Source organism: Lithobates pipiens, unplaced genomic scaffold, assembly GCF_037356315.1.
Source record: "Lithobates pipiens isolate NorthernLeopardFrog02 unplaced genomic scaffold, aLitPip1_a1.2 Scaffold_18, whole genome shotgun sequence".
Taxonomy (NCBI): Eukaryota; Metazoa; Chordata; class Amphibia; order Anura; family Ranidae; genus Lithobates; species Lithobates pipiens.
Window position 1 is genome coordinate 335,007,084 of NW_027507758.1, and position 27,752 is coordinate 335,034,835.

The 27,752-nt window shown below is 42.2% G+C and overlaps 1 protein-coding gene across 2 annotated transcripts in view; it reads right to left on the reverse strand.

Moving 5' to 3' along the window:
• Window positions 1-27,752, reverse strand: part of MEI4 (meiotic double-stranded break formation protein 4) — a 298,878-nt gene that overhangs the window by 167,280 nt on the left and 103,846 nt on the right. Inside the window, exon 1 of one of the 2 annotated variants that reach the window (XR_013276747.1) lies at window positions 24,153-24,191. Coding sequence is in view for 1 of the 2 variants with exons in the window: in XM_077487349.1 (XP_077343475.1) it covers window positions 24,153-24,281 (129 nt within the window). In the remaining variant the exon portion in view is untranslated. Of the gene's footprint in view, window positions 1-24,152; window positions 24,282-27,752 lie in introns of those variants that run through there. The other variant, XM_077487349.1, reaches the window with a different exon arrangement.

Genomic DNA, 27,752 nt, shown 5'->3' on the forward strand with positions numbered 1-27,752 from the left:
CCATACCTCCCGCCTCCCTATGCTTTGTAAGTAATTTACGATGACATCTAGCCTTTTTACCGTCCCATAAGAAGTGAGATAGAGCATTTTGCATTTTAGAGTAGAATGAGGCTGGCACCGGGATAGGGAGTGTTCTAAAGTAGTATAATAATTTAGGAAGTAAAATCATCTTATATGCCGCCAGTCTTCCTGACCACGATAGATAGAAGCGTTTTAGTTTCTCCATTTCTTGCGTAAATTCTGCAATTAAGGGTTCAAAATTGGCAGGGTAAAGTTGGGAGATATGTTTTGTAATGGAGATACCCAAATAAGGAAAGGATTTCTCCACCCATGTGAATGGCAAGGAGTTTTTCAATGCGAGTTCCATCTCCGGGGGCAGGGCTAAACCCAAAATATTGGATTTAGATTTGTTTACTTTGTAATAGGAAATCGCATGGAACTGAGAAAGAATGTCTTGAATGTACGTGAGTGACTGCATGGGATTGGATAGTGAGAGTATAATATCGTCCGCAAATAATGTGATAGTATGCTCTTCCCCACCTATAGTTATACCGCTAATTTGTGGATGTTGTCTAATTGCCTCCGCTAACGGTTCCATCATGAGCACAAAGATTAAAGGCGACAAGGGGCAACCTTGGCGCGTGCCGTTTGTTAAAGAAAATGAGTCAGAAAAAACACCCTCTGTGTACACCATGGCCGCCGGGTTTGAATATAGTGCCGTGATGGCAGATTTAATATGCCCCTTAACACCAAATTTATCTAGCACATTTGACATATACCCCCAATGGATCCTGTCAAATGCCTTTTCGGCATCTAATGACAGGAGAACAGAGGGTTGACTGGTAACATTTGCATTGTGTATAATATTAAGAATGCGTCTCGTAGCATCTGTAGATTGTCTGCCTTCTATAAAACCCACCTGATCCTGATTGATAAGATGAGGGAGGACCTTTGCCATTCTATTTGCAACCAGTTTTGCGTACAGCTTAACATCCGTATTTAATAGTGATATGGGTCTAAAATTTTGGGCACAGTTTGGTTCTTTTCCTGGTTTTGGTAGAGTAATGATTGTTGCTTGCAACATTTCTTCAGGAAAGGAGGCTAAGGAGGCAGCGTCCTGGAAGACCCTTAAAAGGTATGGGACCAATAAGTCTTTAAATTGTTTGTAATATTCGGGGGAGTAACCATCTGGTCCTGGCGATTTCCCGTTAGGAAGTTTAGCTATAGCGTTTTTAATCTCAAGCTCAGTAAATGGGGAATTTAGCATGTCCAAATCCTCAGGTTGAACCACCGGGAGTTTGATATTTGATAAGAAAGAGTCAATTGAGGTCAAAGACGGTTGAACAACACTAGAGTCACTTCCAATGTTATATAGGGCCTCGTAGTAATCTTTAAAAGTGTCAGCTATTTCTTTAGGATTAATGTGTTTAATCTTTGTCTTATGGTGAGTTAAAGAAGGAATTTTTTGTTTAACAATTTTGTCTTTCAGTTGGTTAGCTAATAGTTTGCCTGCTTTGTTGCCATGCATGTAAAAGTTCGCTTTAAGTTTATGTAAATTTCTGGTATGTTGGGCAATTAGTAAGTTCCTGAGCTCCTCTCTCGCTTTGTAAAGTTTAGAGCTAGTGTCTGCCGAAGGTGACCGCTTGTTTAAAGAGTCTAAACGCTTAATTTCGGCCAGTGATGCTTCCAGGCTATGCCTCCTTTTCCTCCGCAAATCTGCACTATGTTTCAACAGGATTCCCCGCATAAAGGTCTTGTGAGATAACCACAAGGTGGAGGGATTCATATCAGGTTTATCATTAAAGTGAAAGAACTCCCTGATGGAGTTTTCCAAGTCCGATGCAAGCGCCGGGTCCGCAAACAGCAGGGTGTCGTTACGCCATCTATTTGCTCTAGTAGTGAACTGTTGAGTGCCCACTGTCACAGAGACCGGCGCGTGATCGGACCAGGAGATTTGCCCTATGTCTGAGAAAGATATCTTTTGCAGTAAGAACTTGTCCACTAAAAAAATGTCTATTCTAGAATATGACAGATGCACTTTCGAATAAAAGGAAAAGTCTCTCTCATTCGAATGCTGACATCTCCAGACATCGAACAGGCCATTTGTACACATAAAGTCGTTTAAGGAGGACCTAACCGCCCCACCCCCCCCAGATCTAGACACGTCCATCTGGGGGTCGGCAACGGCGTTCAGATCCCCGCAGAGTATCAGATGCCCATACAGATGTAATTTCACCCTTTTCCACAGTTTGTTCAAAAAAGCCAACTGGTGGCTGTTAGGTGCATACACATTAACGATAGTATAGGCGACTCCCCCTATTTCACACAGTAAAATAATATACCTGCCCTCTTCATCACTGTAATGAGCTTTGTAGTTAAATTCTACTGACTGTTTGATTAGTATAGCCACACCTTTTGATTTTGATTTGGCACAAGCAAGGTAACAATGGGGAAATTGACTATGAGACAAGAGAGGGTGCCCTTTGTCTTTAAAATGAGTCTCTTGTAGACATAATATATCACATTTTTGGAGTTTAGCCTCTTTCCACACCATATGCCGTTTAAAGGGGATATTTAAGCCATTAACATTTAGGGACGTGATTTTAAACGCCATTTTCTTGCACCTGGCTACAGACCCAGAAAGGGAGCCAAACTCTTGATACTCAGGAAGGAAACACTAAGATTAACGTGTTAACAGTAAAATTTTAGCTAGAGAGAACAATGTTAACGGTAACAACAATGAGTCTTATTACTTTACTCGGAGGGATATCAGCCCCAGGAGTATGTAACACCTATTCACGGTGAAAATAAGTTTTGCCTTAAAAGTATACTGACAAATATGTCTCAGTAGGCCAAAAAGAAAGAGAAAAAAAATCACAATCCAGAAATGTCTGAGAAGGTAAGGACGAGTAACAAAAGAAAAACTGAAAAACAAAGAAAAACACAGAGATGTGCCTTAGCACTTGGATTAAAAAGATGCGATTTCCAGTGAAATCTGAACAGGTATACTCCTGCTTTTCTCTGGGAGACGATGAACTTGACCATAACGCCGGTACAACCTTCCGGAACAGGAAAATGAAACAAAAGCAAAAATTGTGGGCACCAACTGGAAGCAAGTTCAAGTGTGGCGATCAGGGGTGTTCTTACCGTCCATTACCTCTTGTTGAGTTTCGTTCTGAGGAGGAACTATGTTCCACTTTTCTAGCAGATGGATGCCTTCTTCCAGATTTGTGATCGTGTAGTCACGGTCTCCTCTCATTACCACCAACTTCGCCGGGTACCTCCAACGATACGGAATTTTGTGGTTCCTCAATGGTTTAGTGATTGTCACCAAATTATGTCTGCGCTGCATAGTATGAGCTGAAAGATCTGCAAAAAAGGAAAGACCTTGCATGGTGTTTGGCATTTTAGTTGCATTTCTGGTCGCTGCCATAAATTTCTCTTTAACATGAAAGTAATGGATACGGGCTATAGTATCTCTTGGAAGTTGTTCAGAAATATGGCGGGGTTTCGGTAGCCTATGGATCCTGTCAATTATCAACTCTTCTTCGGTTAAGTCTGGCAGAACATCTTTTATCACTTTGCAAAAAAAGGATACCAGCTCCTGCGGTTTAACTGTTTCGGGGATCCCCCTTATCTTTACATTGTTCCTTCTAGAGCGGTCCTCGAGGTCCGCTACCTTTGATTTCAGCCATTGAATATCGTCATCACGATCATTATGTGCGTCCACCATTGCGTTAAAAGTATCAGTGAATTCGCCCATTTTATTTTCAATATGAGATACTCTGCTGCTAACCTTTTTAACCTCTGATTTGCACTGTTGGACTAGTTGCAACATATCAGTATGTATTGCGCCTCTCAGAGTTAGTAGCATCTCCTTCATGGTGGAGTCCATAACTGGGGCGTTAGTGGTGGGGAAGGCCGCAATGGCGTCTTTAAACTCTAAAGTGTCATCAAATGCTGCATCATTACCTTCCGCGTCTGAGCCTGCTGGGGATGCATCTGTCATCTTCTGCCTTGCTTTCGCTGGGCTATTGGAGGCAGAGGAGACTCTGGAATCCGGAGAGCGCTGAGTACGCTCTGTTTCTGGAGAGCCATCTCCTCTCCTTCCCCCTCTGGTCTGCGGGGAGGACGGACGTGCCGCGCTGGAGCTATGGCCGGCGCCATCTTGGCTAGCGGTGCGGCCTGCTCGGGCGAAAAAGTTTGTTAATTTACCGGGTTCTCTCCGGTCTTTGCGTTTCCGCGGCATGGTCGGGACGATCAGCGGTACCTCCGTAGCTGGATTGTGGTAAAAGTCGGTGCCCCACGTCGTTTGGCTGCTCTCCGGAAGGTAGACACGGCGGGAGCTATTCGCTTACACAGCCATCCACTCCGCCGGCCGGCTCCGCCCCACCTTGTTTTTCTTTTTGAAATTAATAAAACTGTCAGTTTTCAAAAAAAAATGCATTCATCCGAAAATCTGAAATAATTAAAGTCAGATCTGTCATTGAAGGCTTATGGTGTCTGTCGATTGTTCTAAGAAGATTCAACGGAGCAGCTAAACTGTACGACGCCGCAATCATACATTTCCAGTCGAATGTTCCTCCTACAAGCTATAGTAGAATTCTAATGTTGTATGACACTAGTAATAATTATATTTATTAATTATTATTACTAGTCAACCAACATTAGAATTCTTCTATAGCCTATGGGCGGAGCATTTGACCATAAATGTCCACTCACGACGACTGCTTCGTTGAATCTTCATGTCAAATCTTTTCTCTCTATGTCGAATAATCTTGGACTAATAGAGTTAGGTTAGGCACATTCAAACTTTTTTGCTATTGTCCCTAGAATGTCAAATCTTTTCTCTCTATGTAGAATAATCTTGGACTAAGAGCAAAGGTTAGGCACATTCGACCACAGGTTCAATGGACACAGCTTGCTATTGTCAGCGTCATGTCGAATCTCCTATCTATATCGAACTGTTGTCACAACGAAAATGAAAATAAAGCATTTGTTTATGTCGGATCTTTCATTTTTCGGATTCTGCATGTTTGTTATCGTTTGTTAAAACGATAACGAAAATACCCCAAATTCGGACTAAAATGCATTCGGACGAAAACTAATGCACATGTCTACTAAGCAGCAGGGCAGCTACTCACCAGGACACAAAGATTAGTGGTGCCTACTACAGCGATTTTCAGCTTCCACGGGGATTAGCCAGGTATGGCACATGTATATTTACATTAGCCCAAGTTGGACCATGGTAATTATGCAAAAATATACATAGCTAACCTTTAAACTAATAATAAAACACAATAATAATATTAAATTACCTTATTACCATTTATAAAATCAAAGAAAAAAAACATTGATATATTTATTGCAGCTCATAATCATTTGATGTGAAGGCTGCATTCATTTTTTTTTTTTCTTAGGCCTTTTTTTATAATATTTTCACATGGTGATCCAGCCAGTACCACAATTTCTACCATAGGTAGTTAAAATTATTTCTCCACTGTATCATTGAAGAAGCAATGTAGCAACCCTCAGTCAGCAGCAACATTATCAACTTTCAGACATGGTAATTCTAGATGAACTAGTAGATTTAGATGGACTTTACATGATTCGGAGCAATATAATTTCTTTATTCTGCACTGTACTTTATTATAATTAATTGGGGGGGAAAAGCTCAGCGATCCCTTCTCTATAAACATGTTTATTTTCTAATCGCTGATGTAAATTGCTACTTTCCCTGTATAAATGAATTAGACCAACTAGATTATTTATGTCAATACAGTTTATGGTTACTAAAGTGCAGCACCTACACATATTAGATTTCATTAGATGTTATTATCATTTTTTTATCCCTTTTATATAGCTCTTCTAAAGCTGGCTACTAACTCCCCTGGTAAATGAATGCCCCCATGTGGTTCTTTTTAAAAATTTTAGGATGTAATATTTCCCTTTATATGCTGTAAGGCCGGGTTCACACTGGTACGACACTACAGTCGCATGCAGAGGTGTAGCTTGAAGCTTGTGGGCCCCAGTGCAAAAGTTGACCTGGGGCCCCCCACTAACACCTGTCACTTGCACCGCACACCAAGATACTCCCATTGCACACCGAGAGGCTAAAGAGCAGAGGTGTGCAACCTTTGAGAGGTGGAGATCTACTCTAACAACATGAAAGCTCCAAGATCACTGGGGTTCGGCACCCTTCTCTTTTTTTTTTTCATTTTTAAATGAGCAAGGGTCAATAAAACTGAAGGGAAAACTTAGAAAAATATAATATAACTTGTGACTGTAAAAATGTAAATGTAGCCTACATTAAAAGGGGACAGTGTCAGTGAAGCAGTGCACAGCAAGTGGACAGTGTCAGTAGGGCAGTGTACTTTGACCGTTATGTTGCTTTTGGCACCACTAAAAGTATAGGTGAAAATATATCCCTGTGTCCCAGAACATGGGGTGCAGGCCTGGATATCAATCCAGAAGGCTAGTAAATGTAAAGAGGAAAGGATTAAAGCTACTCCTGACCAGCTCAGGTAAAAAAAAAACTCAATTCCTGTTTTTCTGCCTCCTATAAAACAGCGTCCAGAATATATTTAGCATTTGCAGATGTAACAATGTTAACGGATATTTCAGAAGTAACATACTTACCGAGTGGCCTATCAGATCATTCTCCTTTATTTTTGTCAATACGTGTCCCCACCCCGAGGAGTGCATCATTGTGGAGGTTAACTCCGCAGTGGGTGTAGCACACAGAGATAGAAGGAAAAATGGCATCCCTAATAATGGAGTAGTGGGAAAATAATGCACGGTCATCCTCGGCGGACATTGTCTGGGATGCGTTTAAAGCGTATATACGGGGACAATACATCTCAAATATCGCTGCGGTTAATAAAAAAACAGAAGGTTAGGATACAGGAATTGCAAAAACAGATAGAAATAAAAAAGGAGAAATATGGTCAAGACTCCAGTGTTGTAAATTTTGAGCAAATGATGGCTGCACAAAGAGATCTCCATTTACATATGGTAGAAATAACAAGGTTGGAACTACATAAAAATAGAAAAAATATTTTTGAGCAAGGAGATAAAGGTGGGAGATTTCTAGCAAGATTAGCGCAGCAAGAATATCAAATTACAACTATATCAAAAATGGAAACCCTACAGAAAAAGAGAGTAAAAGAACCTGAGAAGGTTTTAAAGACCTTCAGAGAGTACTATGGTCGGTTGTATGCCTCTTCTCTCCCCTCCGACTTCCGCCCAACAGCTATGGCGGACCCTTTAGACCATGTAGCCCTCGGGTGGTTGTTGGATAGGAAGAGAGAGGCATTGATATGTCCGATTACAGGTGAGGAGATCATAAAGTTCATACATACATTCCCAGGGGAGAAAGCACCAGGCCCAGATGGAATTCCTATGGAATTTTATAAGAAATATGGAGCTTTACTATCTCCAAAATTAGCAGAAGTATTTACAAGTGGTCTATTGAAAGGAGTCCTCCCAGACTCAATGAGGTATGCACATATAACCTTATTATGCAAGGAAATGAAAGCCCCAAAACTATGTTCTTCATACAGGCCGATAGCTTTATTAAATATAGATCGAAAAATACTGACGAAAATATTAACATTGAGATTACAACCTTTATTAAAGTATATCATAGATTCGGATCAGATAGGATTCATGCCAGAGAGAACGACAGATGTTAATCTACGTAGATTACATACAAACATACATACCCACCACGTATATGAGGGATCTAGAATGGTGGCCTCTCTGGATATAGAGAAGGCCTTTGATACGGTTGAGTGGCCTTTTCTTTGGGAAATACTTAGAAGGATAAGATTTCCATTAATATTTATTAAAACAATATATAAAAAACCCATGTCATCGGTAAAATTGGGAGGAAGGCTCTCGTCCCCATTTTAGCTGTATGGAGGCACGAGGCAGGGCTGCCCTCTCTCTCCGGCACTATTTGTGATTGCAATAGAGCCAGTGGCAGAGGCTCTTAGGACCTCGCTGAATATTCAGGGACTTGAGATTGGGGGCTGGAGGAGAGGTTAGCCCTGTATGCCGATGATATGTTGCTGTTTTTGAGAGATGCAGGTCCTTCATTGATAGGAGCTCTAGAACTACTGAATACTTTTTCAGTGTTTACAGGGCTTAAAGTGAATTGGGATAAGTCTTTGTTATTCTCTATTGACAAAGGGGCACAAGACACAGCTCCCCCAGATCCACCGTTAAAATGGGTTTCAGAATTCTATTCTAAATATCTAGGTATAATAATATTTTGACAGGTCAAAGACTTTAAAATGCTGAATTTAGATCCAGTAATACAGGAGTGTAAGAAAAAGTTAAAGATTGTCGCTGCTGGGATGTATAAATTTAATAAAGATGAAGATTCTTCCTAAATTTCTGTATTTATTTAGAAATTCTCCACAGTGGTTGCCTAAGAAGTTTTTTTACACAGCTACACTGTATGTTTTCTACATTTATATGGAAAGACAACCAGCTAGAATTAAACTAAGCGTACTTATGCGTCCGGCGGTACAGGGGAGATTGGCTTTCCCAGACCTTTATAAATATTATATGGCTACACAGTTGGTGACGATAGAGAGATGGCTGAATCCGGATGGATTTGACTCTGCCACGATGATAGAGGCCGCAGTGGTCCAGTCGTGGGAGGCACTGCAGTCATTGCCGTTCCGCGGATTAAAATATAGGTCAGATCTGACTCCCTCGATGATTACGACAGTAAAAATATGGAGAGCAGCCATGGCAAAAGAGGATCATTTTAGAGGGGATTTATCCCCAAACACTCCATTATGGAGAAATCCAGAGCTCCCACATTTGGATTCCATCCAAGATACAGGGGCATGGACTAGATTTGGGATTAAAAAACTATCACAAGCTGTACCCGAAGGGAGAATTATTTCATTTGCCGAAATACGGAAATGTTGGAATATACCTGGGAACTACACTTTTAGATACATTCAGTTGGTTCATGCTTTATTGGCTCAGTTCCTGGAGGGGATCCCACAATTGATAGAAACAGAATTAGAGCAAATGGTAAGGAAAAAGAATCTTTCAATTTTATATAGCTACTTATCCAAAACTACATTTTCAGATATAAGTAAGCTGTGAAACCCGGACAAGAGATGTTCCAACATTAGCAGATAAAAACTGGGAGGAGATATGGAGATCTCCACTCCAAATATTAGTATTTCTGCAAGATAAATTAATACAATTTAAAATAATACATTATTATTATACACCATACAAATTATACAAACGCTCAAAACTGCTGGAGTTGTGCAGGCACCCCAGGAAATTTCATCCACATATTCTGGTCTTGTCCAAAGATAGTGATATTCTGGAGGGAGGTTTTGAGAGTAATTACTATAGTACCATCAGTCTCTTTAAATCAAGAGGCAGAGATCTGCCTATTAGGACTATTAGGGGATAATATCACCACTATAGGAAGGATCAGGGCCGCTGTTAAAAATCATGGGGCCACGTACAGTCTACCTGGCGGGGCCCCCCACATAAGCCTGAACCTGAGCACCCCTCCCTCTAACCCGTGGACTGTGTACAATGGAGAAATGCAGGGTTTAATATACATATGCAAGAATCAGAAGTGGGTAATGTTCATGTTTTAGGGGTCAGGAGTGAGTAATGCATATAATGCAGGGGGTTGGAATATGTAACATATAGAATAAAGGGGTCAGGAGTGGGTATTGATTAGTTCAGGGGTCAGGAATGGGTCATGCATATAATGCAGGGGGATTGGAATATGTAACATACAGGCATACCCCACTTTTAAGTACACAAAGGGGTTTATTTATTAAAGCTGGAAAGTGCAAAATCAGGCTCACTTCTGCATAGAAACCAATGAGCTTCCAGGTTTTTTTTTACCAAAGCTTAATTGAACAAGCCGAGGTTAGAAGCTCATTGGTTTCTATGCAGAAGTGAGCCTGATTTTTCACTTTCCAGCTTTAGTAAATAAACCCCATTGTGTACTTAAAAGTGGGGTATGCCTGTACAGAATAAAGGGGTCAGGAGTGGGTATTGATTAGTTCAGGGGTCAGCATTGGGTAATACATAGAATACAGAGGATCTGGAGTATGTAGCATACAGAGTGCAAGGGTCAGGAGGGAGTAACAGGCAAAGGTAGCAAATAGGGTAGGGTTGCCACCTGTCCAGCATTCACCCAGACAGTTCGGGTTTTGAATCATGTGTCCGGGTTTCAGTCCACTTGAAACCTGGACACAATATTAAGGCAGTAATGCAGTGCAGAACAGTGAGGGTGAGGGGGCACTATGCAAGCCACCTTACTATTCTCCTTGGCGCGCCCAAAGGTGTCATAGGTCTTTTGCAATCCTTTACAGAATCCCCCAAAAAATTTTTTTGCTGTGCGCCACTAAAGTGTTCAGGTTTGGCTTGAAGAAAAAGTGGCAACCCTAAAATAGGGGTATACAAATGTTATCTCCCGTGTGGCATTTGATATCCCAAAATGACCCATACCATTAAAGGGGACCACTTGCAACTGTGTACAATGAATGTAGTTGCAGCCAAGTACAGGTTTTAATGGATTAAATCAGGAGGCAAATTATTGCTTCCCCACCACCTAGCAAAAACCCACTGAAAAGTGATCCACTGTGGATGACTCTTCAGTGGCCAACACAAGCATTCACTAATACACAGCAATTATGCCCCTGAGATGTGTCACTCCAGCCATGTGGTTACTGTGGCAGCATTAATACTGTATATTAACGCAATAGAAAGTACAGCAGGGAAAATACTTTCACTCTGGGCACGGTGAATACCCACAATATTTTAGATATGTGGGAGAGCAGTATGCAGTATGGTCAACTTTATGCTCAGAGCCCGGGCCCAGTCTCTACCTCCACCTAACATCCCCCAACTTCACAAGTACCTGGTCCTGCTGGCTTCTTTTATCTGGGGTCCTCATGCAGTGCTTCTCCTGGGGCGGGGGGCTTGGATCCTCTGGATCTGGGAGTGTGGGGACCGGCCATAAGCTGAGCTCCTCTAAAACCTCTGCTCCTTCCACCTGGGCATGAAGTTGGACAGCCGGAAGCAGAAAGCAAAGTATTTAAACACTTTCGGGAGTAATCTGCAGCTGTATGTCCAGACAATTACATTACACAAGTCCCGGACGGTGTATTGATATAGAAGAGACTGGGACTTGTGTAATGTACTGTATGTAATAGTCTGGACATACGGCTGCAGATTACTCCCAAAAGTGTTTAAATAATTTGCTTTCTGCTTCCTCCCACGCACACTACATGGGACCCTAGCTCAGGATTAGTATAGTCCCTATAGTGTGGGAGTCCCCCCTCTGCCTCTGGGCCCCCCTACAGGGCAGGGCCCAGTACAGGAGGGCTGGTGTTCCCCCCCTATCAGCGGCCCTGGGAAGGATAATACAGGTGGGTCTGTTGCTTTTTTATGCTAGAAAGACAATAGTGCTGAATTGGAAGAAGGCGGAAGCTCCAACGTTAACACAGTGGAAAAATTTAGTAAATAGTAATTTACTACTATATAGGGAAACATATTGGAGTAGAGGACATGGAGAGAATTATGAGAGAGTATGGGCAAGTTGGATAGAAAATTCCATAACGGCATCAGGATAAAACAGTATGGAGATAGGGAAAGCCACACCAAAAGGGGAAAAAAAAAAAAAAAAAGGAGTAAGAGGGATATGAATGTATAAATGTATATGTACAATTTTATAGTATTTGAGGACAAGACTATGAATGGATTTTATGGAAGCTCATGAGAGAGCGATGAATGTAAATGGTGAAATGTATAAAGGATATGTAAAAAAAACGAATAAAGAGATATTTTAAAAAAGTATCCTTATATTAAAAGTCAGCAGCTACAGAATTTGTTGCTGCTGACTTAATTTTTTTGGGGGAGACTGGAGCTCCTTTTTTTGCAGGCTTCCTCTGGGGCTGTGACTGGTTCCCCACAGCTTCTGTGAACATTGTGACTGGCTAGAGTCACACTCTAGCCCCCATCATCTTATTATACCGGGTTAATGTTCATGTATTTGATGATACTGAGGTTTTAGCTGGAGGAAGAGTGCTGCAGCCTCTTTCACATCCATGGAATACATCTATGTACTATCTAAAAAGTCCCGGTATATTCCTAACATTATTATTATTATTATTATTATTATTATTATAATACACGATGTCTATGGCGCCAACAGTTTATGCAGTGCTCTGCAATGTATAGGGGGGACACAATTACAATACAGTTCAATACAATATGAGCAGGGCCCTCCCGTACCTAGAGCTTACATTCTAAAGGGAGGGGGTGGTACAAAAGGTAATAGCTGCAGAGAATGATTTGATGGCGATGGCTAACATACTCAAGAATGCGATTTTCACTTTCACTATAACTGTCCTGCTGGGGAGAGGGCAGGGCACAGCACAGCTTGCTACAGAGTGAAAAGCAGAACATTCGGGACTCACATGTGAAGAATGCAGTCTGACATCCATCTTCCGATTTCTTCTTTCTGCGCAGGGGAGAGCTCTGGTGACTACTAGATGGGAAGCTGTGATCGGGACTGCAGTTTTGGAGGCTTTAGCAGCAACAGAGCAGAGGTTGGGCATAGGGTGGTGGACAGACTCCTCTGCATGTTTACAATCTGGCACCCTCCTAGTCCTACACAGACCTGAGGGGGTGCCTTACCTCAACAGTGAATCTGTCCTGGCTGCGAGAGGGGCGCACTCCTCCCTCACTCAGCCCCATCCAGGCTCAGTGTCTGACCCACGCAAGCTGCCAGCACCAACATTTTCCATCCTCCCCCTCTAGCTCCTCTTTGGCTCAAGACTCACAAATGGCGCTAGAAATTTTCCATCTCCCAGCCAACCAGAGCAGAGGGGGTGTGGATTGGAATGCAAAGTGGAAGACCAGTCTGGGATTTTGTGTAGTTGGGGTATGCTAATGTGACAGGGAGGTCGGGGGAGCCCCCTGGAACATGGGTGGGGTTGCAATTTTGACCCATGCAACCCCTATTGCTATGCCATTGGTTGCATGACTGTGGATACAACTTTGCCCTGCAACTTCATGTCTGACTTTGATCCTGAAAAATACCAGGCCCTTTAAGTCTTATATAAATCTTGAAGAGGAACCCCTTGCCAAAAAACAAAACAAAAAACACAGCATAAGGTTCATTCCCAGGACCATACCAGACCCTTGGGTCCCATGGGGCCCCCCTAAAATCCATATTACACCCTTATCTGAGCACACAGCCTGGCAGGACCATACCAGGCCACATGACCTTAACATGGGGGGGTGGGTGCTTTGGGGCAGGGGACTCTCGTCCTGACAACCCTGGTTGGTGGTTGTCAGGGTCTGTGGGCGGAGGGTCTTATCAAAATCTGGAAGCCCCCTTTAACAAGAAGGCCCCCAGATCCTAGCCCCCCACCCTATGTGAATGAGTATGGGGTTCATTGTATCCCTATCCATTCACCCAGAAAAAGTGACAAAGAAATAAAACCAGCACTCTGGTTTTTGACAAAGTCCTTTATTAAAGCAGCTCCAGCATCTCTTCTCCCTTCAATTTCCTCTCAGTCCTTTGATGTCTTCATCCTTCGGTTCTTCTCGCTGCACTGATGTCTTCTTCCTCTGGCTCTTCCTCTGGTTCTTCTCACTGAGCTACTGTAGGTCTTCTTCCACTACCAGTCCTTCCTCTGGTTCGTCTCTCTCTGCTTTCTTCTTCCTCTGCCAGTTCTTCCTCCGATCTTCTCCCAACGCTAGCTCCCACTGTAAATGTTAGCTACGGCGTGTGCCATTACTTATATAGTAATGGGGCGTGGCCATCTGATGAAATCTTCCACAGACCCGGCCCCTTGTGATGTCACCACCCATCATGCCCCGGGCTTGTTATGTGGCTAGTATGGTCTAGGAGGGGGGGCACTTGCTCACTCCAACTTTCCTGACCTGCCAGGCTGCATGCTTGATAAGGGTCTGGTATGGTTTTTTGGGGGGACCCCACGCAGTTTTTTGGTTTTATTTTGGCGTGGGAGTTTCCATTAAAATCCATACAGACCAAAGAGTCTGGTATGGTCCTGGAGGGAACACTATGCCATTTATTATTTAAAAAAATAATAATCGGTGTCAGGCTCCCCTTTAAGATCCTCAGAACACAAGTCGTATGCCAAATTCGGATCAAGAGGATAATCTGACTTTGATCCGGCTTTAATGATATTCAATGGGCTGAAGACCAAAGTCGGATCAAAGAAGTGCAGGAACCTTTTTCAAAGTCGGACCAGTTAAGATGGCTCTCATAGGGAACCATTGATTTATACACGTCATGCGACATGTGCTCCCAAAGTTGGAACGTATGTCATACCATTGTGAAGCCTGCTTAAACCTGATTTTTTTTTATGCACCTAAAAACACATTGTAATACACATTAAACATAAAACTATGTTTTTGTAATAACTGAAACATCAAAAAAAAAGCGGTAACCTCTACTATGAGATATAGCACACTCCCAAAACAAAAGATTTGTACAAAGAGTTGTGCCATTTTTAACTGTAAGATCTAGTGATAATCCCCTCCACCATAGGCAAAATGGTTGCTTACCAAATTGCACGGACCTTCTATCAAGGAAGGTCAGTGACACTTGAGGCTCTAAACTCAGCCAGGGCCTTTAAGTGTCCCAGGAGTTTCTTAGGACATATGGAATCCCGATGCAGGTATCAATATCACAGATGGTCCCCAAAATATAAAAGACTCGCCATAGTGTAAAAAATCCTTACAAATCCTTATATAAAAAATATTGCACTTACAAGGAGAACATGTCATCACATTCAAATGAAAATCAAGCTGGCCAGCTATGAACAGCCAGGAGCTAGCATGGCCCTACACGTTTCATCATAAGATGACATCATCCGAGGCATTGGCAGCATGTTGAGTGACCCCACTATATAAAATACAACCTAAACACACCTTGGTCTGAACCTCGGGTGGCCAATCGCACATGGATAGCAAATCTAGTAACGGAAATCCCATATGTACATAGCGGCATTAAACCACAGAATATAATACTAGGTGTAAAGAACAGCTATCACCTAAGAATTACCACCAAGGGATATGATGAGCAAACAAACATCAAGCAACCAAATAGCTGTCTCAACCACCTAGACATCTTTTTTTAGTGCTAAAACACCTGAAAAGCACCCCGGTGTCAAAGGGGTCTAATGGTTGTAATAGCAACAGGAAATCATATACTTTTTTTAATTTTTTTTTATTTATTAACAGTTTTATCAACACATACAGTACAAGACACATGTACCAACCCTCCCCCCCCCCCTTTAAACCCCTGTGCAGCCTTCCAACCAATACTAAAGCTCATTCCATATTCCCAACTATACCAAAATGACATGTCCAAAACATCCAGGACAGTACCGTCCAACCCGCATACAGAAAAATACCATACTCATATCACTCCCCCGCCCAGTATAGCAAGCTTGAAATCAAAACCCAGCCCCAGCACAATGGATTAATTCACAGTATCTTCAGCATCTAGCCAACATTGCCACACTTTCTCAAATTTTTTGGGGCATCCCCTACTCAAGTAGGTAGCTTTATACATTGGTAGTGATTTGTTAATTATACTTTTCCAGAATGACACCGTGGGCGGCTCTGGTCTCTTCCAACACAACAGAATAGCCTTACGGGCATAGAACAAAGAAAGAGAAATCATAATTCCCTGTGCCCTTCTGGGCGCCAACTCCTCCACCAGCCCGAGTAAACATGTCGCGACCCTAACAGGAATCGGCACCGAAAGCACCGTCTGTATAGTGTGTGTCACCCCTTTCCAGAATACCTGTATCTGCCGGCACTGCCAGAACACATGGTCAAAGTCAGCATGATTGTCCGGGCAGCGCCAGCATACTGCCGCATCTGTGCCATACATCCCAGCTATCCTTGCCGGGGTATAGTACACCCTGTGTAAAAGTTTAAATTGAATTAGCCTATCTCTGGCTGATACCAGCGTCTGAAATGGGTAATCCCACATATCATCCCAATCCTCCCCCCCGAAATCCGTTACCAATGCACTCCATGTGTCTCTACACTTTTTAAGCTTTTTTGGCCTTTCCACAAATAGTTCTTTATAAACTGCATAAAGGGGTTTTATCAGGTCCTCTTTCCTCAACATGCTCTCCAGGGGAGACACACCCAGCTCCAAAGCATCAGAACCAAACTGAGTAAGGAAGGCGTGCCTCAACTGGAGGTAACGAAAGAAATACCAATTAGGAAGGGTATATTTTTCTTTCAGTTGGTCAAACTTGTATAGCCTTGTCCCCCCCACTATATGCTTTAATTGTTTGATGCCGACTCTGGCCCAAATTACTGGATCCGGAATTGCACCAAAATGAGACAGTCTGGGATTAAACCAGAGAGGGGTGTCCTGTGACCAGCTCCCTGCCTCTGTTTTCATCAAAGCCTGTGCCTTATACCACGCGCGTACTGTCGTTCGCATTGAGGCAGTCAAGGGTGAGGCAGTTTGTGGGCCCCTGTAAACTAGATAAGATAAACTCTCATATGAACCTAGACGGGCTGCCTCTAATACCGTCGCCGAGTCCCCAGCGTCCTTCGTCAACCAGCGCCTAACAATCACCATCTGTCCCCCTATAAAATATTTGAAAAGATCAGGTAGCGCCAATCCGCCCTGACCCCATGGTTCCTGTAAAGTACACAAACTTATCCTGGGATGCCCAGCGGCCCATAAAAAGGAGCTAAAAAGACTATTGACCCGTCGAAAAAAAGAACAGGGAATCCAAATCGGAGTGTTCCGCAAGAGGTAGAGAGGAAATCATATACTTTGTCTACAAGAAGTCACGCTACTAAAACCAGTGGCCTCTAGTGGCTAAGAAATAATATTGCACTAAAATGGCGTACCTAAAACGAGGACAGTAAATTATCAGCTTCGCATGATCCCACAATATTATTTTAATTCAAAGAAATTAACTAAATAGTTTGAGAAATCTATCCATAATGATATCATTAGGAAATAATGCAACGTTAAACATACTAGACCAACTATAATTACTGAAAGGCATGTCACTAATAGTTGAATTGAAGAAAAGAAAAAAAAAAACTACATGAATAGGGGTGAAAAAGAGCAGAGTAACCCCTATATTTAACCAAAAGTAACCTCTCAAATTGTTATATTCAGGACCAAACCCTATACAATCTGTATAGGCTACCGTAAGTGCCACAATTGTCTTAATGGCATCACACAGCATTTAACACAAGTGACATCTAGTGTCAAAAAGTGATACAACAGGGACATCAAAATTAGGGTTTTCCCAGACCCAATCAGGGTATAAATAGACTGGTTGAACAAATAGAGGAACTAGAGGGGGAGGCAGTTACAATCAGAAAAGAAAGAAAAAAAAAGATGTGAACAGAATTGGAATATACAATTTAAGCAGTAAGATTTTAACTGACTCAGAAAAATGGTTTTGGATAGGGGTTTGAAGTTTGCCCGCCTAGAAGGCTGAACAAATTTCAGACATACATGGATGTACACAAAATTGTACACAAACTTAATATCAAACAATATTTCATAACGAATTCCATCAAGGAGAACAAGGTAATTTGGTCTCAGCGTTTCAGCCCTCATTAGCCATCTTTGGATTAGATGAAGGTACAAAATGCCAAAATGCAACAATATTTGGAGAAAAGTTTGGGTTCCTTATGTAATAATAAGGAACTGGTCATTAAACTAGCTGATCCTTGGCAGGGCAGCATATAGAAATGGATGTACCTGTACGCCAATATGCCTGCCCGTGCCATTCTGCCGACATACATCGGCGTGCGCCAGTCAGAACTGGCTAAATCATAATTTGGATTTTACTGCCGGACAGATGTCCTTTATCGTGTAACTTTTTGAATATGTGGCACTGAACAATCTGGTTTGAGAACCAATTTTTGGTGTAGACATGGGGGCTAAATATGCCCCCAGCATGGGGCATCTTTTTATGGCTAAATGGGAGGTGGATGTCATCTATGCCCAAAAGAGACCCCATGTGGTCTTGTGGGCCAGGTACATAGATGACATCATCCTCCTATAGGATGGTAGTGGTCCAGATTTAGATGAGTTCATAAGCTCTCTGAATGACAACAGGGGAATCCATCTGAGCTATGAAGCTAGTTTAGAAGAGGTCAACTTTTTGGATCTTAGAATTTCCATCAAGGAGGGTAGAGTTTTCACCACATTTTTCAAACCTACTGATAGGAACTCTTATATACCCTTAGATAGCTGCCACCATGCATCTTGGCTTAGGGCAGCCTCTAAAAGCCAATATATGTGGTTAAGGTGTAATTGCACTGAGGTGAGTGAGTTCAAAACACAGGATACTATTCTGACAAATAGATTCATTTAAAAGGGATATAAACAAGAGTCTCGAAACCCATGAAAGAGAAAAAGGATACCTTGTCCTCTCTCCCATTCATAACCACTTTCTCCATTCAGCATCAGAGCATAAAGCGCCTGATACAAAGACATTGGCAATGATAGAGTGCTCAGCACTGTTTTACCCACTAGACCTCAAGTAATCCTTAGAGGTACTCCCTCCCTCGGGGATAAGATTGTGCCAAATGTGTATAACCCTCCATCTAAGAAATTAAGTTTCTTCCATAATCTTACAGGATTTGTCAGGTTTGTACCATTAATGGGAGATAGAATAGAAGAAAAAATGGCTTTGTCTCTACTAGCACATCTTGTGCTTTTGAGATAAATCCATTCATCACGTGTTCTACCACAGGGGTTGTATATTTGTTACTGTGCCCCTGTGGGTTGCAATATGTGGGCAGAACCAAGCGAGCTCTACTGGCGAGGCTCAGTGAACATAATAATATTAGAAAAGGGTTCAAATACCATCCAGTATCCAAACAATGTGCAGCAGTGCACAATAGAGACCCCTCAAACACAATCTTTTTGGATACAGATAAATATAACCCTCATTGGAGGAGTAGCTCTCTAGTTAGAGCGATCTCTAAGTTAGACAGGTCTTGGATACATAGTGAAATACTATGTCCCACAGGGTTAAGGTATAGATGTGGAGGTCAACACATTTATTGACAATTCCTAATCCATTTTTTGTGAATATTTTTTATACATCCTAATGTTAAGAATGTTACCTTGTAAGCTCTGGTCTGAATCTTGGTTGGCTGTCCTCGGGTATTGTTAATGGTGAATGTGATCTATGGGGGTATGATTTTCCCCCCCAATTGGTCTGAATTTTTTCGGTGCCATATTTGTTGTAGGTATAATTTTTGAAGACTTCAGTGGTGTGTTTTTATTTTATTTTCTCCAATTTAGATGTTAGTGGTGCCATTTTATTTAGGGAATCAAACATTTTTTGTTGGCATGGCTAGATGATGAGAATAGAATATGTTAATTGCCACTAGATGTCTCTTGTGTTGATTAAATGCTGTGTGACTCTATTAAGACAATTGGGGCACTATACTGATTGTACAGGGTTTGGGCTGGTAGCCTATACTGATTGTATAGGGTTTTTTGTCCTGAATGTAACAATTTGAGAGGTTAATTTTGGTTAAATTTAGGGGTTACTCTGCTCTTTTTCACCTCTATTTATTTGTTTTTTTTCTTTTCTTCAATTCAACTATTAGTGACATGCATTTCAGTAATTATAGTTGGTTTAGCATGTTTGATATTATTATTATTATTATTATTATTTCCTAATGATATCCCTATGGATATATTTCTCAAACTATTTACTTAATTTTTTTGCATTAAAATAATATTTTGGGATCATGTGAGGCTGATATTTTACTGCCCTTGTTTTAGGTACGCTCTTTTAATGCAATATTTTTCTTATACACTAGATGCCGCTTTTCTTTGTTTTAGTGGCGTGACTTTTTGTAGACAAAGCCTGGGATTTCCTGTAGCTAAATATCATCTATATGGTTTAGGCAGCTATTACAACTACCGTATTTGCCGGCGTATAAGACGACTGGGCGTATAAGACGACCCCCTATTTTTCAACTGAAAACATAGGTTTTGGGCAATACTCGTGGTATAAGACTACCCCCCTTCTGAGGCAACACCATTTTAAAAAAACATTAGAACGATTAAAAAATACAAAGCAAGAATGCCAACCACTCATCCGCCATTCTGTGTTATGTCATAAAGTAAATCAAACAATAATAACACAAACAGAGATCTGTTGAATGTGTTAAGAACTTTGGGTATTGAGTCTGACTTAGTGGAAGGGGACCTCTCTTACGGCTCTGGTTCTGGTCTCACTGGAATGGGAACAGAGAGACCGGAGCACAGTGGGGTAGGAGAGTCCAGCCAGGTGCAGCAGCAGGTGTCAGGAGATGAGGATCCTCTGAAGCAGGAACTCTCTGTAGCAGGGAAGCAGAAGGCTGCAGGCCACTGGATCAGGATGGATGGATCCTCTGGATGCAAGGTAGCAGATACAGGAACAGGCAGGAGACAGCAGAGGTATCAGGTGCAAGCAAGGTTCGGCAACAGGAAATCAGTCCAAGAAGGGTCAAACAAGCCGGGGTCGGAGCAGGAGAGGTCAGCAAGGTCAGACGGAGCCGGGTCAGATATCAGATAGGTAACAGGCAGGCAAGCAGGTATTTTCAGGCACTAGCTGCAGACGAGACAGCACAGAACCACTGTAACTGCGCCTTTAAAAAGGGCCACTGGCGCAAATCGAGCTAACGCTCGTCCGTGCGTGCGTGTACCGCTTGCACATACGATCGACGTGCACCCGCGTGCGTTGGAAGACGCTCGTGCCCACGACGACCCGCGGCACGAATGCGCGTGCGCGTACGGAAAGTCGATCGTACGGAACGGACGGATTCCTGACAGAATGTCACAACTCTGGAAAGTAGAATTTTTCACTAACCAAACCTATACCACTTTTGGGTTACATTCTATGGGAATTGTCCACCAAAATGCATTTGATAACCCCCCTGTCATATGTCCCAGATTTACCTGTCCCTCTTGGGTGCCTGGGACCTCAAAGGCAAATAGCAGGATGTATAGTAGTAGGAGATCAGTGAATGGATTTACCCAGGGAAGTATGGTGAGCGGTGTATTATTTTAATGAATACAATGCCTGCTTGGATTGGCAGAGGCTGTAGCATCATCAGCCCTTGCCTCTCTCTCTCTCTCTCTCTCTCAAAGCCAATCCGAGCAGGCTACTCTATGTAGCCTGCTCGGATTGGCAGTGGTTGTTACTCCAATCCAAGCAGGCTCTGTATTCATTAATAGAATACATCGCTCGCCGGGATTGGCTCAACGGCGTATACTGTTTGTTGCTGAAGCCACATACAGTATTAGCAGACATTTGGGGGCTGACATCCATCGGGCAGCATTGTATACCTGTATACCCGGCGTATAAGACGACCCCCAATTTTTGGGCATTTTTTTTAAGTGTAAAAGGTAGTCTTATACGCCAGCAAATACAGTATTAGGGTACATTTGTGATGTAATGTAATTTGTAGCCATTAGATGTCACTCCTGTTATAACCTCTCGTAGACGATTAATTAAATTAAACATCAATGATGTCTAAGTGGTTGAGGCAGTTACCGTATTTATCGGCATATAACACGCAGTTAAATTTTAAATGAAGAACTTTGAAGCAAAATAAAGGTCAGTGCCCATCAATGCAGCCTCACCATTGCCCATCTGTAGCCTGATCAATGCCATCTGCAGCCTCACAATTTCCCATCAATGCAGCCTGATCAATGCCCATCTGCAGCCTCACAATTGCCCATCATTGCAGCTTGATAAATGCCCATATGCAGCCTCACCTTTGCCATAAATGCAGGCTGATCAGTGCCCATCTGCAGCACCACCTTAGATTACTACTGCCTTGGAGGGGACATGGATGGGGCGGGACGAGTGCAAACAGATTACATCTACAGCCTCACAATTGCCAATCAATGCAGCCCGATCAATGCCCATCTGCAGCCTCACAATTGGCCATCATTGCAGCTTGATAAATGCCCATTTACAGCCTCACCTTTGCCATAAATGCAGGCTGATCAGTGCCCATCTGCAGCATCACCTTAGATTACTACTGCCTCGGAGGGGACAGGGATGGGGCAGGACGAGTGCCATCAAATTACATACAGCGCAAATCTTTTTACTCTGCAGCCTCTTTAATACAAAGTTCTACGATAGACAGAACAGTGGTCCAATTCCGGCCCAGGAGACGCAACTTCCTATTACAGAGGCCGCTGAGTAAACAGGAGACTCTCGCTGTATGTAATCTGACGGCTCTTGTGCTGTCCCCTCCTAGGCAGCCCAAATTGCAGTATCGGCATATAACACACACACACTATTTGCACCGGATTTTCAGGGTGAAAAAGTGGGTGTTATACGCCAATAAATACAGTATTTGATTGCTTGATGTTTGTTTGCTCATCATTTCCCTTGTGAAAATTCTTAGAGGATAGCTATTCTTTTAACAGTAATTCGATTTTATACTTTTTTGAGTATTATATTCTGTGGTTTAATGCCAACTATGTATATGTGGGATTTCCGTTGCTAGATTTGCTATCTATGCGCGGTTGGCCACCCAAGGCTCAGACCAAGGCGTGGTTAGGTTGTATTGTATATAGTGCGGTGACTCAACGTGCCCCAGATGATGTCTTCATGACGAAAGGCGTAGGACAGAGCTACAAATAGCCGACCAGCTTGATTTTAGTTCCAATGCTATTACATGCTCTCCTTGTTGTACGTGCAATATTTTATATCTACAATAAAGTTTTTAGGATTTTTTACAGTATGGCGAGTCTTTTATATTTTGGGGACCATCTGATATTGATACCTGGATGGGGATCCATATGCCCTAAGAGACTTCTGGGATGCTTAAAGTGTCACTGACCTTCTGTGATAGAAGGTCAGTGCAATCTGGTAAGCGACCATTTTGCCTATGGTGGAGGGGATTATCACTAGATCTTACAGTTAAAGGTGGTGGATAGTACAGATGCTATCACAGAACCTCTTTTCCACTTTTGGGACTGTTTTTTCCTTATTGGTGTCTGACTCAATACTTCTTAGCGCAACTCTTTGTAGAAACATTAAAATACCCTAGAATTTGAATTTTTTTGGTAAAACGTAAAAGATGATATTATGCCAGGTAAATAGATACTCAACATGTCACTCTTTAAATTTGTGTATGCCCCTGGAATGGCGCAAAACGAAAGTGCCTAATATTCTCCATAGGCAACACTTTAAACATTTTTACAGGTTGCCAGTTTAGAGTTAAAGAGGAGGTCTGGAACTGGAATTATTGCTCCTGCTCTGAGGGTCACGATGATACCTCACATCTGTGATGCAATCACTGTTTACATATGTGTACGGGGCTTACGTATGCATTCGTATTTGTGAATGGACCAAAGGGATGCTATTATGAACCACAGCCCTTGTGACAGGTCCTCTTTATGGATAGATCTGGAGTTTATTAGACCTCAAATCTCTCCTCTTGCCTCCAATGCAGCCAGACACAGATTGGTATGACTGGCTGCTTTTCTGGCCGCTAACAGTGAGGTAAACAGAGAGGCAGAACCAGAAGTGGCAAAATACTTGTCACTCCCAGTTTCCAGGGTCACAAAGAGGGAGGAACAACCTTCGTTCCCCTCTCTCTGTGCTGAGCAGCTGTTGCCACTTTTCACAGCACTTCTGGGCTCTAGGCTCGGACAGGAGAGCCCAGAAAAGGCGGCGGCGTTGGCAGGAGAGGAGGGGGGGTGGGGGGTCAACAACAACTCCCTTCCCCCTATTCAGCCACTCTAATCACTTCTGCCTAAAAGAGAATCGCCAGCTGAAAAGTCTGATAGTGGGATAATGCCTGTAATTGCAGGCATCATCCCAGTATAAACGCTGCAACCCGAGGACTTCGTAAGACAGGCTGCAATCGTGTATATTACATCATTGAATGAAAATAGAAGTGAAATATCTGTGCCCAGGTGAATCTACACATATATTAGCTGCTGACACTAAGCCTAGATGCTCAGCAAAACAGATATATACAGAATAGTTACTGTATATACCTATATTACATTATTGGTTTTGCAAATAAAGCAGCTGTATACACTCTTAAATCCCAATAAAAAAAAAACTAGTGTAACAAACCTGGTGTTGGAGAAGCTCATCAACAAAATTCTTGATTTCAGAAAAAAGGAGATGTATTAAGGGTCCATTAACCTTGGAACATTTCCCCAGCTGATACAGACAATCTACCATAGATTGCTGATTCTGAAACTAAAATAAATTAGTTATCAGTAAATGGAAGGCGTAGGAACATAAAATAAAACATTTTTTACATTTTAATCAACATATAATCAAGACTTATCTAATAAAATGAGCCTGGATTGCCACAAAAGACAGTAAATATAAAGCAGAGCAGGCATCAAAGTTTGCCAGATCTTATGCAGCATCCAGTAGGCAAGGACCTGGTGGGGTGTTGTGAGGATGCAGGCTTGGGTAGGAACATTTTTTCTTAATAAAGTTGGTTCCCTTACTTTGAAAAAAAATATTGAAAGTACCCTATGTAGGATTTGGGGAGTGGGGGAATAATGACATTTTGAAGGCATTGTCCATCCCCGTGATGTTAACACTGCTTGAACCTACAGAAGCTTCTATGCTAGGGTGACTAGACTTATCAACTTTTAGGAGATTTGCCCTTAGAAAAAAAATGTCCAATTTTGTCTCCAGTAAAATAATATATGACAAAACTCTTTCCAGCTTTAATAATAGAGTTCTTGGCTCGGGCGGCTTCAGGGTAATCCAGCTTAGCAACATTTCTCTGGTTGGTCTGGAGCAGAAGGGAGGGGGACCAGGGTGTCTGTTCCTGGTTATGTCTAGGGTTATTGATGTTACATATCAATATTATATGGTCTTCCCAGTCCCTCCCTTCTCGGCTTGTGTAGACTTGGCTGTGGGAGGTAAGGATATGGATCATTAGCAACCTTGCCCTTGGTTGTGATGGTGATCTGCCATGCACATCTGGGTGCAAATTCTTGACCCAGAGAAAAGTAAGCTCGGGTGTTATTAAACCATCCTCCTACTGTTAGCATAATTTGGCCACATCCATCAGTTTATGTGGTGCACTTCACATGCTGCTATTATATCCACCTCCTTGCTCTGCCCTGTCCTACCCCCCAATATAAGGGGGGATACTCAGTAAGGTGGCGCTGGATTTAATTTTGAAAATCCGATCACCTTACATTATGCAGACAATGATTTTTTTTTAAGTTGGTAATTGTATGGGGTTAGGTACACCCTGCTTGGGTCTAGCAAATGGTTTCTCAGGAAACAAGCACTTTCATGTGGGGTGGCATTCACCTTAACTCAAAAAGTTAGGATTCAAGGGGCTCCAGAGGGCTTACAATTATTCAGGCATGCAATAATGTACTCATATGAATTTTAGATCATTTTTTTGAGACAGATAGAGCTTTCTTTTGGTGATTTTTAATCACGACTGTTTTTTTTTTTTACTTTTACTTTAAAAGAATAAAGACCAAATTTTGAGAATTTTTTTTCTTCTTAATTTCATTCATAAAACTTTGCAAATAAATAATCTTTGTGTGAACGTTATAGTCTACAAACCATGCTCTATATATTTGAAAATGTATGACTCCTGATGGCTGACTGCCTTATCTTATTCGTGGAGGTTTAAAATACCCAAAAATGGGAAAAAATACAATAAAAGGTAACTAATAAGAGGCATTGTGAGGTTTTTTTAAGTTGTAATTTTATGTTGCAATCTTATGAAACTGCAGAAATTAAATTTGTTTTTTTTCACAAAGTTGCCCTGTTTCCAAATGATTTCTCAAGTGGTTTTATACTTTTTTTGTATTTTTACCTATAGGCAAGCCTATAATAAGGCTTACCTGTAGGTAAAATGAATATCTCCTAAATATGTGCAATTTAGGAGATATTTACTTTGCATGCAGCCACTGACGTCAGCAGCGCATGAGCTGTGAAGGTCCAGCTGAAGGTCTGGCAGACGCTAGCGGACGTTGCCGGAAAGAAGTCTCCTGCGCGCATGCATGGGGTGACGACATTGCGGCTCCAGTGAGCCGCAAACCCGGAAGACACGCAGAGGGGAAATGTCAGCTCCCTCGGTGTGGACCGAGATCAGCTACCAATGCCTCATTCTAAGGCAAGTGCGGGACATACTAGCTCAATATGCCTTATGCCTTACAGGTTTAAAAAAAAAAAATTCTGCGGGTATACAACCGCTTTAGAATTTCACCCCAAACACATTATGCTACTGTTCCTGAGTATGTGGATACTACGTGTGAGACTTTTTCAATGTTTGGACTGATTATGTATCAATCATTGCATCTTTTGTATCACAAAAATTAACCAACTGTATCAAAAACAGTGTACTGTAATAGTCATCTCCCTACAAGTGGTCAAGGAATAAAGCTTAGTATAGCATCATCTATAGCAGTCCCTGTTCCTTTAAGCCAAGAAATCCTAGCCTACTGGTATGTGGCTGCCCACAGGAATGCCATGTTCACTGAACAGAAAATGCAGGAGGCTGGAGAAAGGAAGAACAAAGGCGTTCCTGTCATCCCAAAGTGCAGTTATCTGCAGAGGGTAGCTGAGACTGGTGTCTCGCCAGAATGTAGTCAGTGGAACGTACAGATGGGTTAAGTTCAGACGGAAAGCAGAGGATCAGTCCAGACAGCAGGTAGAAATGTGGTCAAACAGGCTTGGGTTAGCACAGGTGGCAAGCAAACTGCACTGGTGTGGCAGCGACAAGGAACACTGCTGCTGGCTTACACCAGTCTAGTGATACTGGGGACTAGCATAGCAGCAATCAGGAACACTGTGCCTAGCATACACTGATCTAAAGGCTATAAAGGATATAAAATCTGATTGGGTAGACTTGAGACAGAAATATGCGATGGTATGCCATCATCCCGATGCAGAGTTCACTTTCTTAGTAAGCGACTGAAGACCCTGCAGTATAGTAGCTGCAGGTTTGATCCAGTCATTGACCTAAAGTACTGAAATAATTTGGTCAACACAAAAGTCAGTGAACTAGTGATAATTAGCCTAATATCAAAAACGATTTATAAAATAGGCCTGGGTTGATCAATGGTTCTATTTTGTGTCCTCTGTCACAGAACATTTATTGGGCATTCTCCACCTGGAGAAAGTGCCTGCACGTGTATATTTTAGAAAATATCTTTCGGTTCACCATCATTCCACACCACTAGCACTTTCAGAAAGAGGTTGTTGGTGGCATCCTAAACTGTATTTCTGGGAAAATAAAAGAAGCATATGCAGTGCATGCACATCTTCCATGTTTTGCCCCTAAAATTGCTATACAGAAAAGTACCTGTTGATCATACCAGAAATCCACCGAGCTCCTAACTTCTTGTTGTGAGCTGACCACACAGAGCCACTGCTGCATATAAGTCTCAAGCAGTGTTATCAGCTTTGTTGAATGCTTTTCTGTTGGGCTGCGGAACATATCCTCCTTATGCTATAGAGATGAAGGTGTTCTATAGTTAAGCAGGGTAGAAATTGAGGGGTGGCAACAACGATTGAAGCAAAATCAGTGATGTGAGCTCACTTCAAGAAGTTAGGAGCTCACCAGATTGCTAGAAGATTTTTTCGACCCCCTGCCGCTTGTGAGGCTGTGGGCGGCTTTTGGCCATTCACGGCCGCTCTCGGGCATTCTCAGCGGGCGAAAGCTGCCGAGAGCGACCGAAA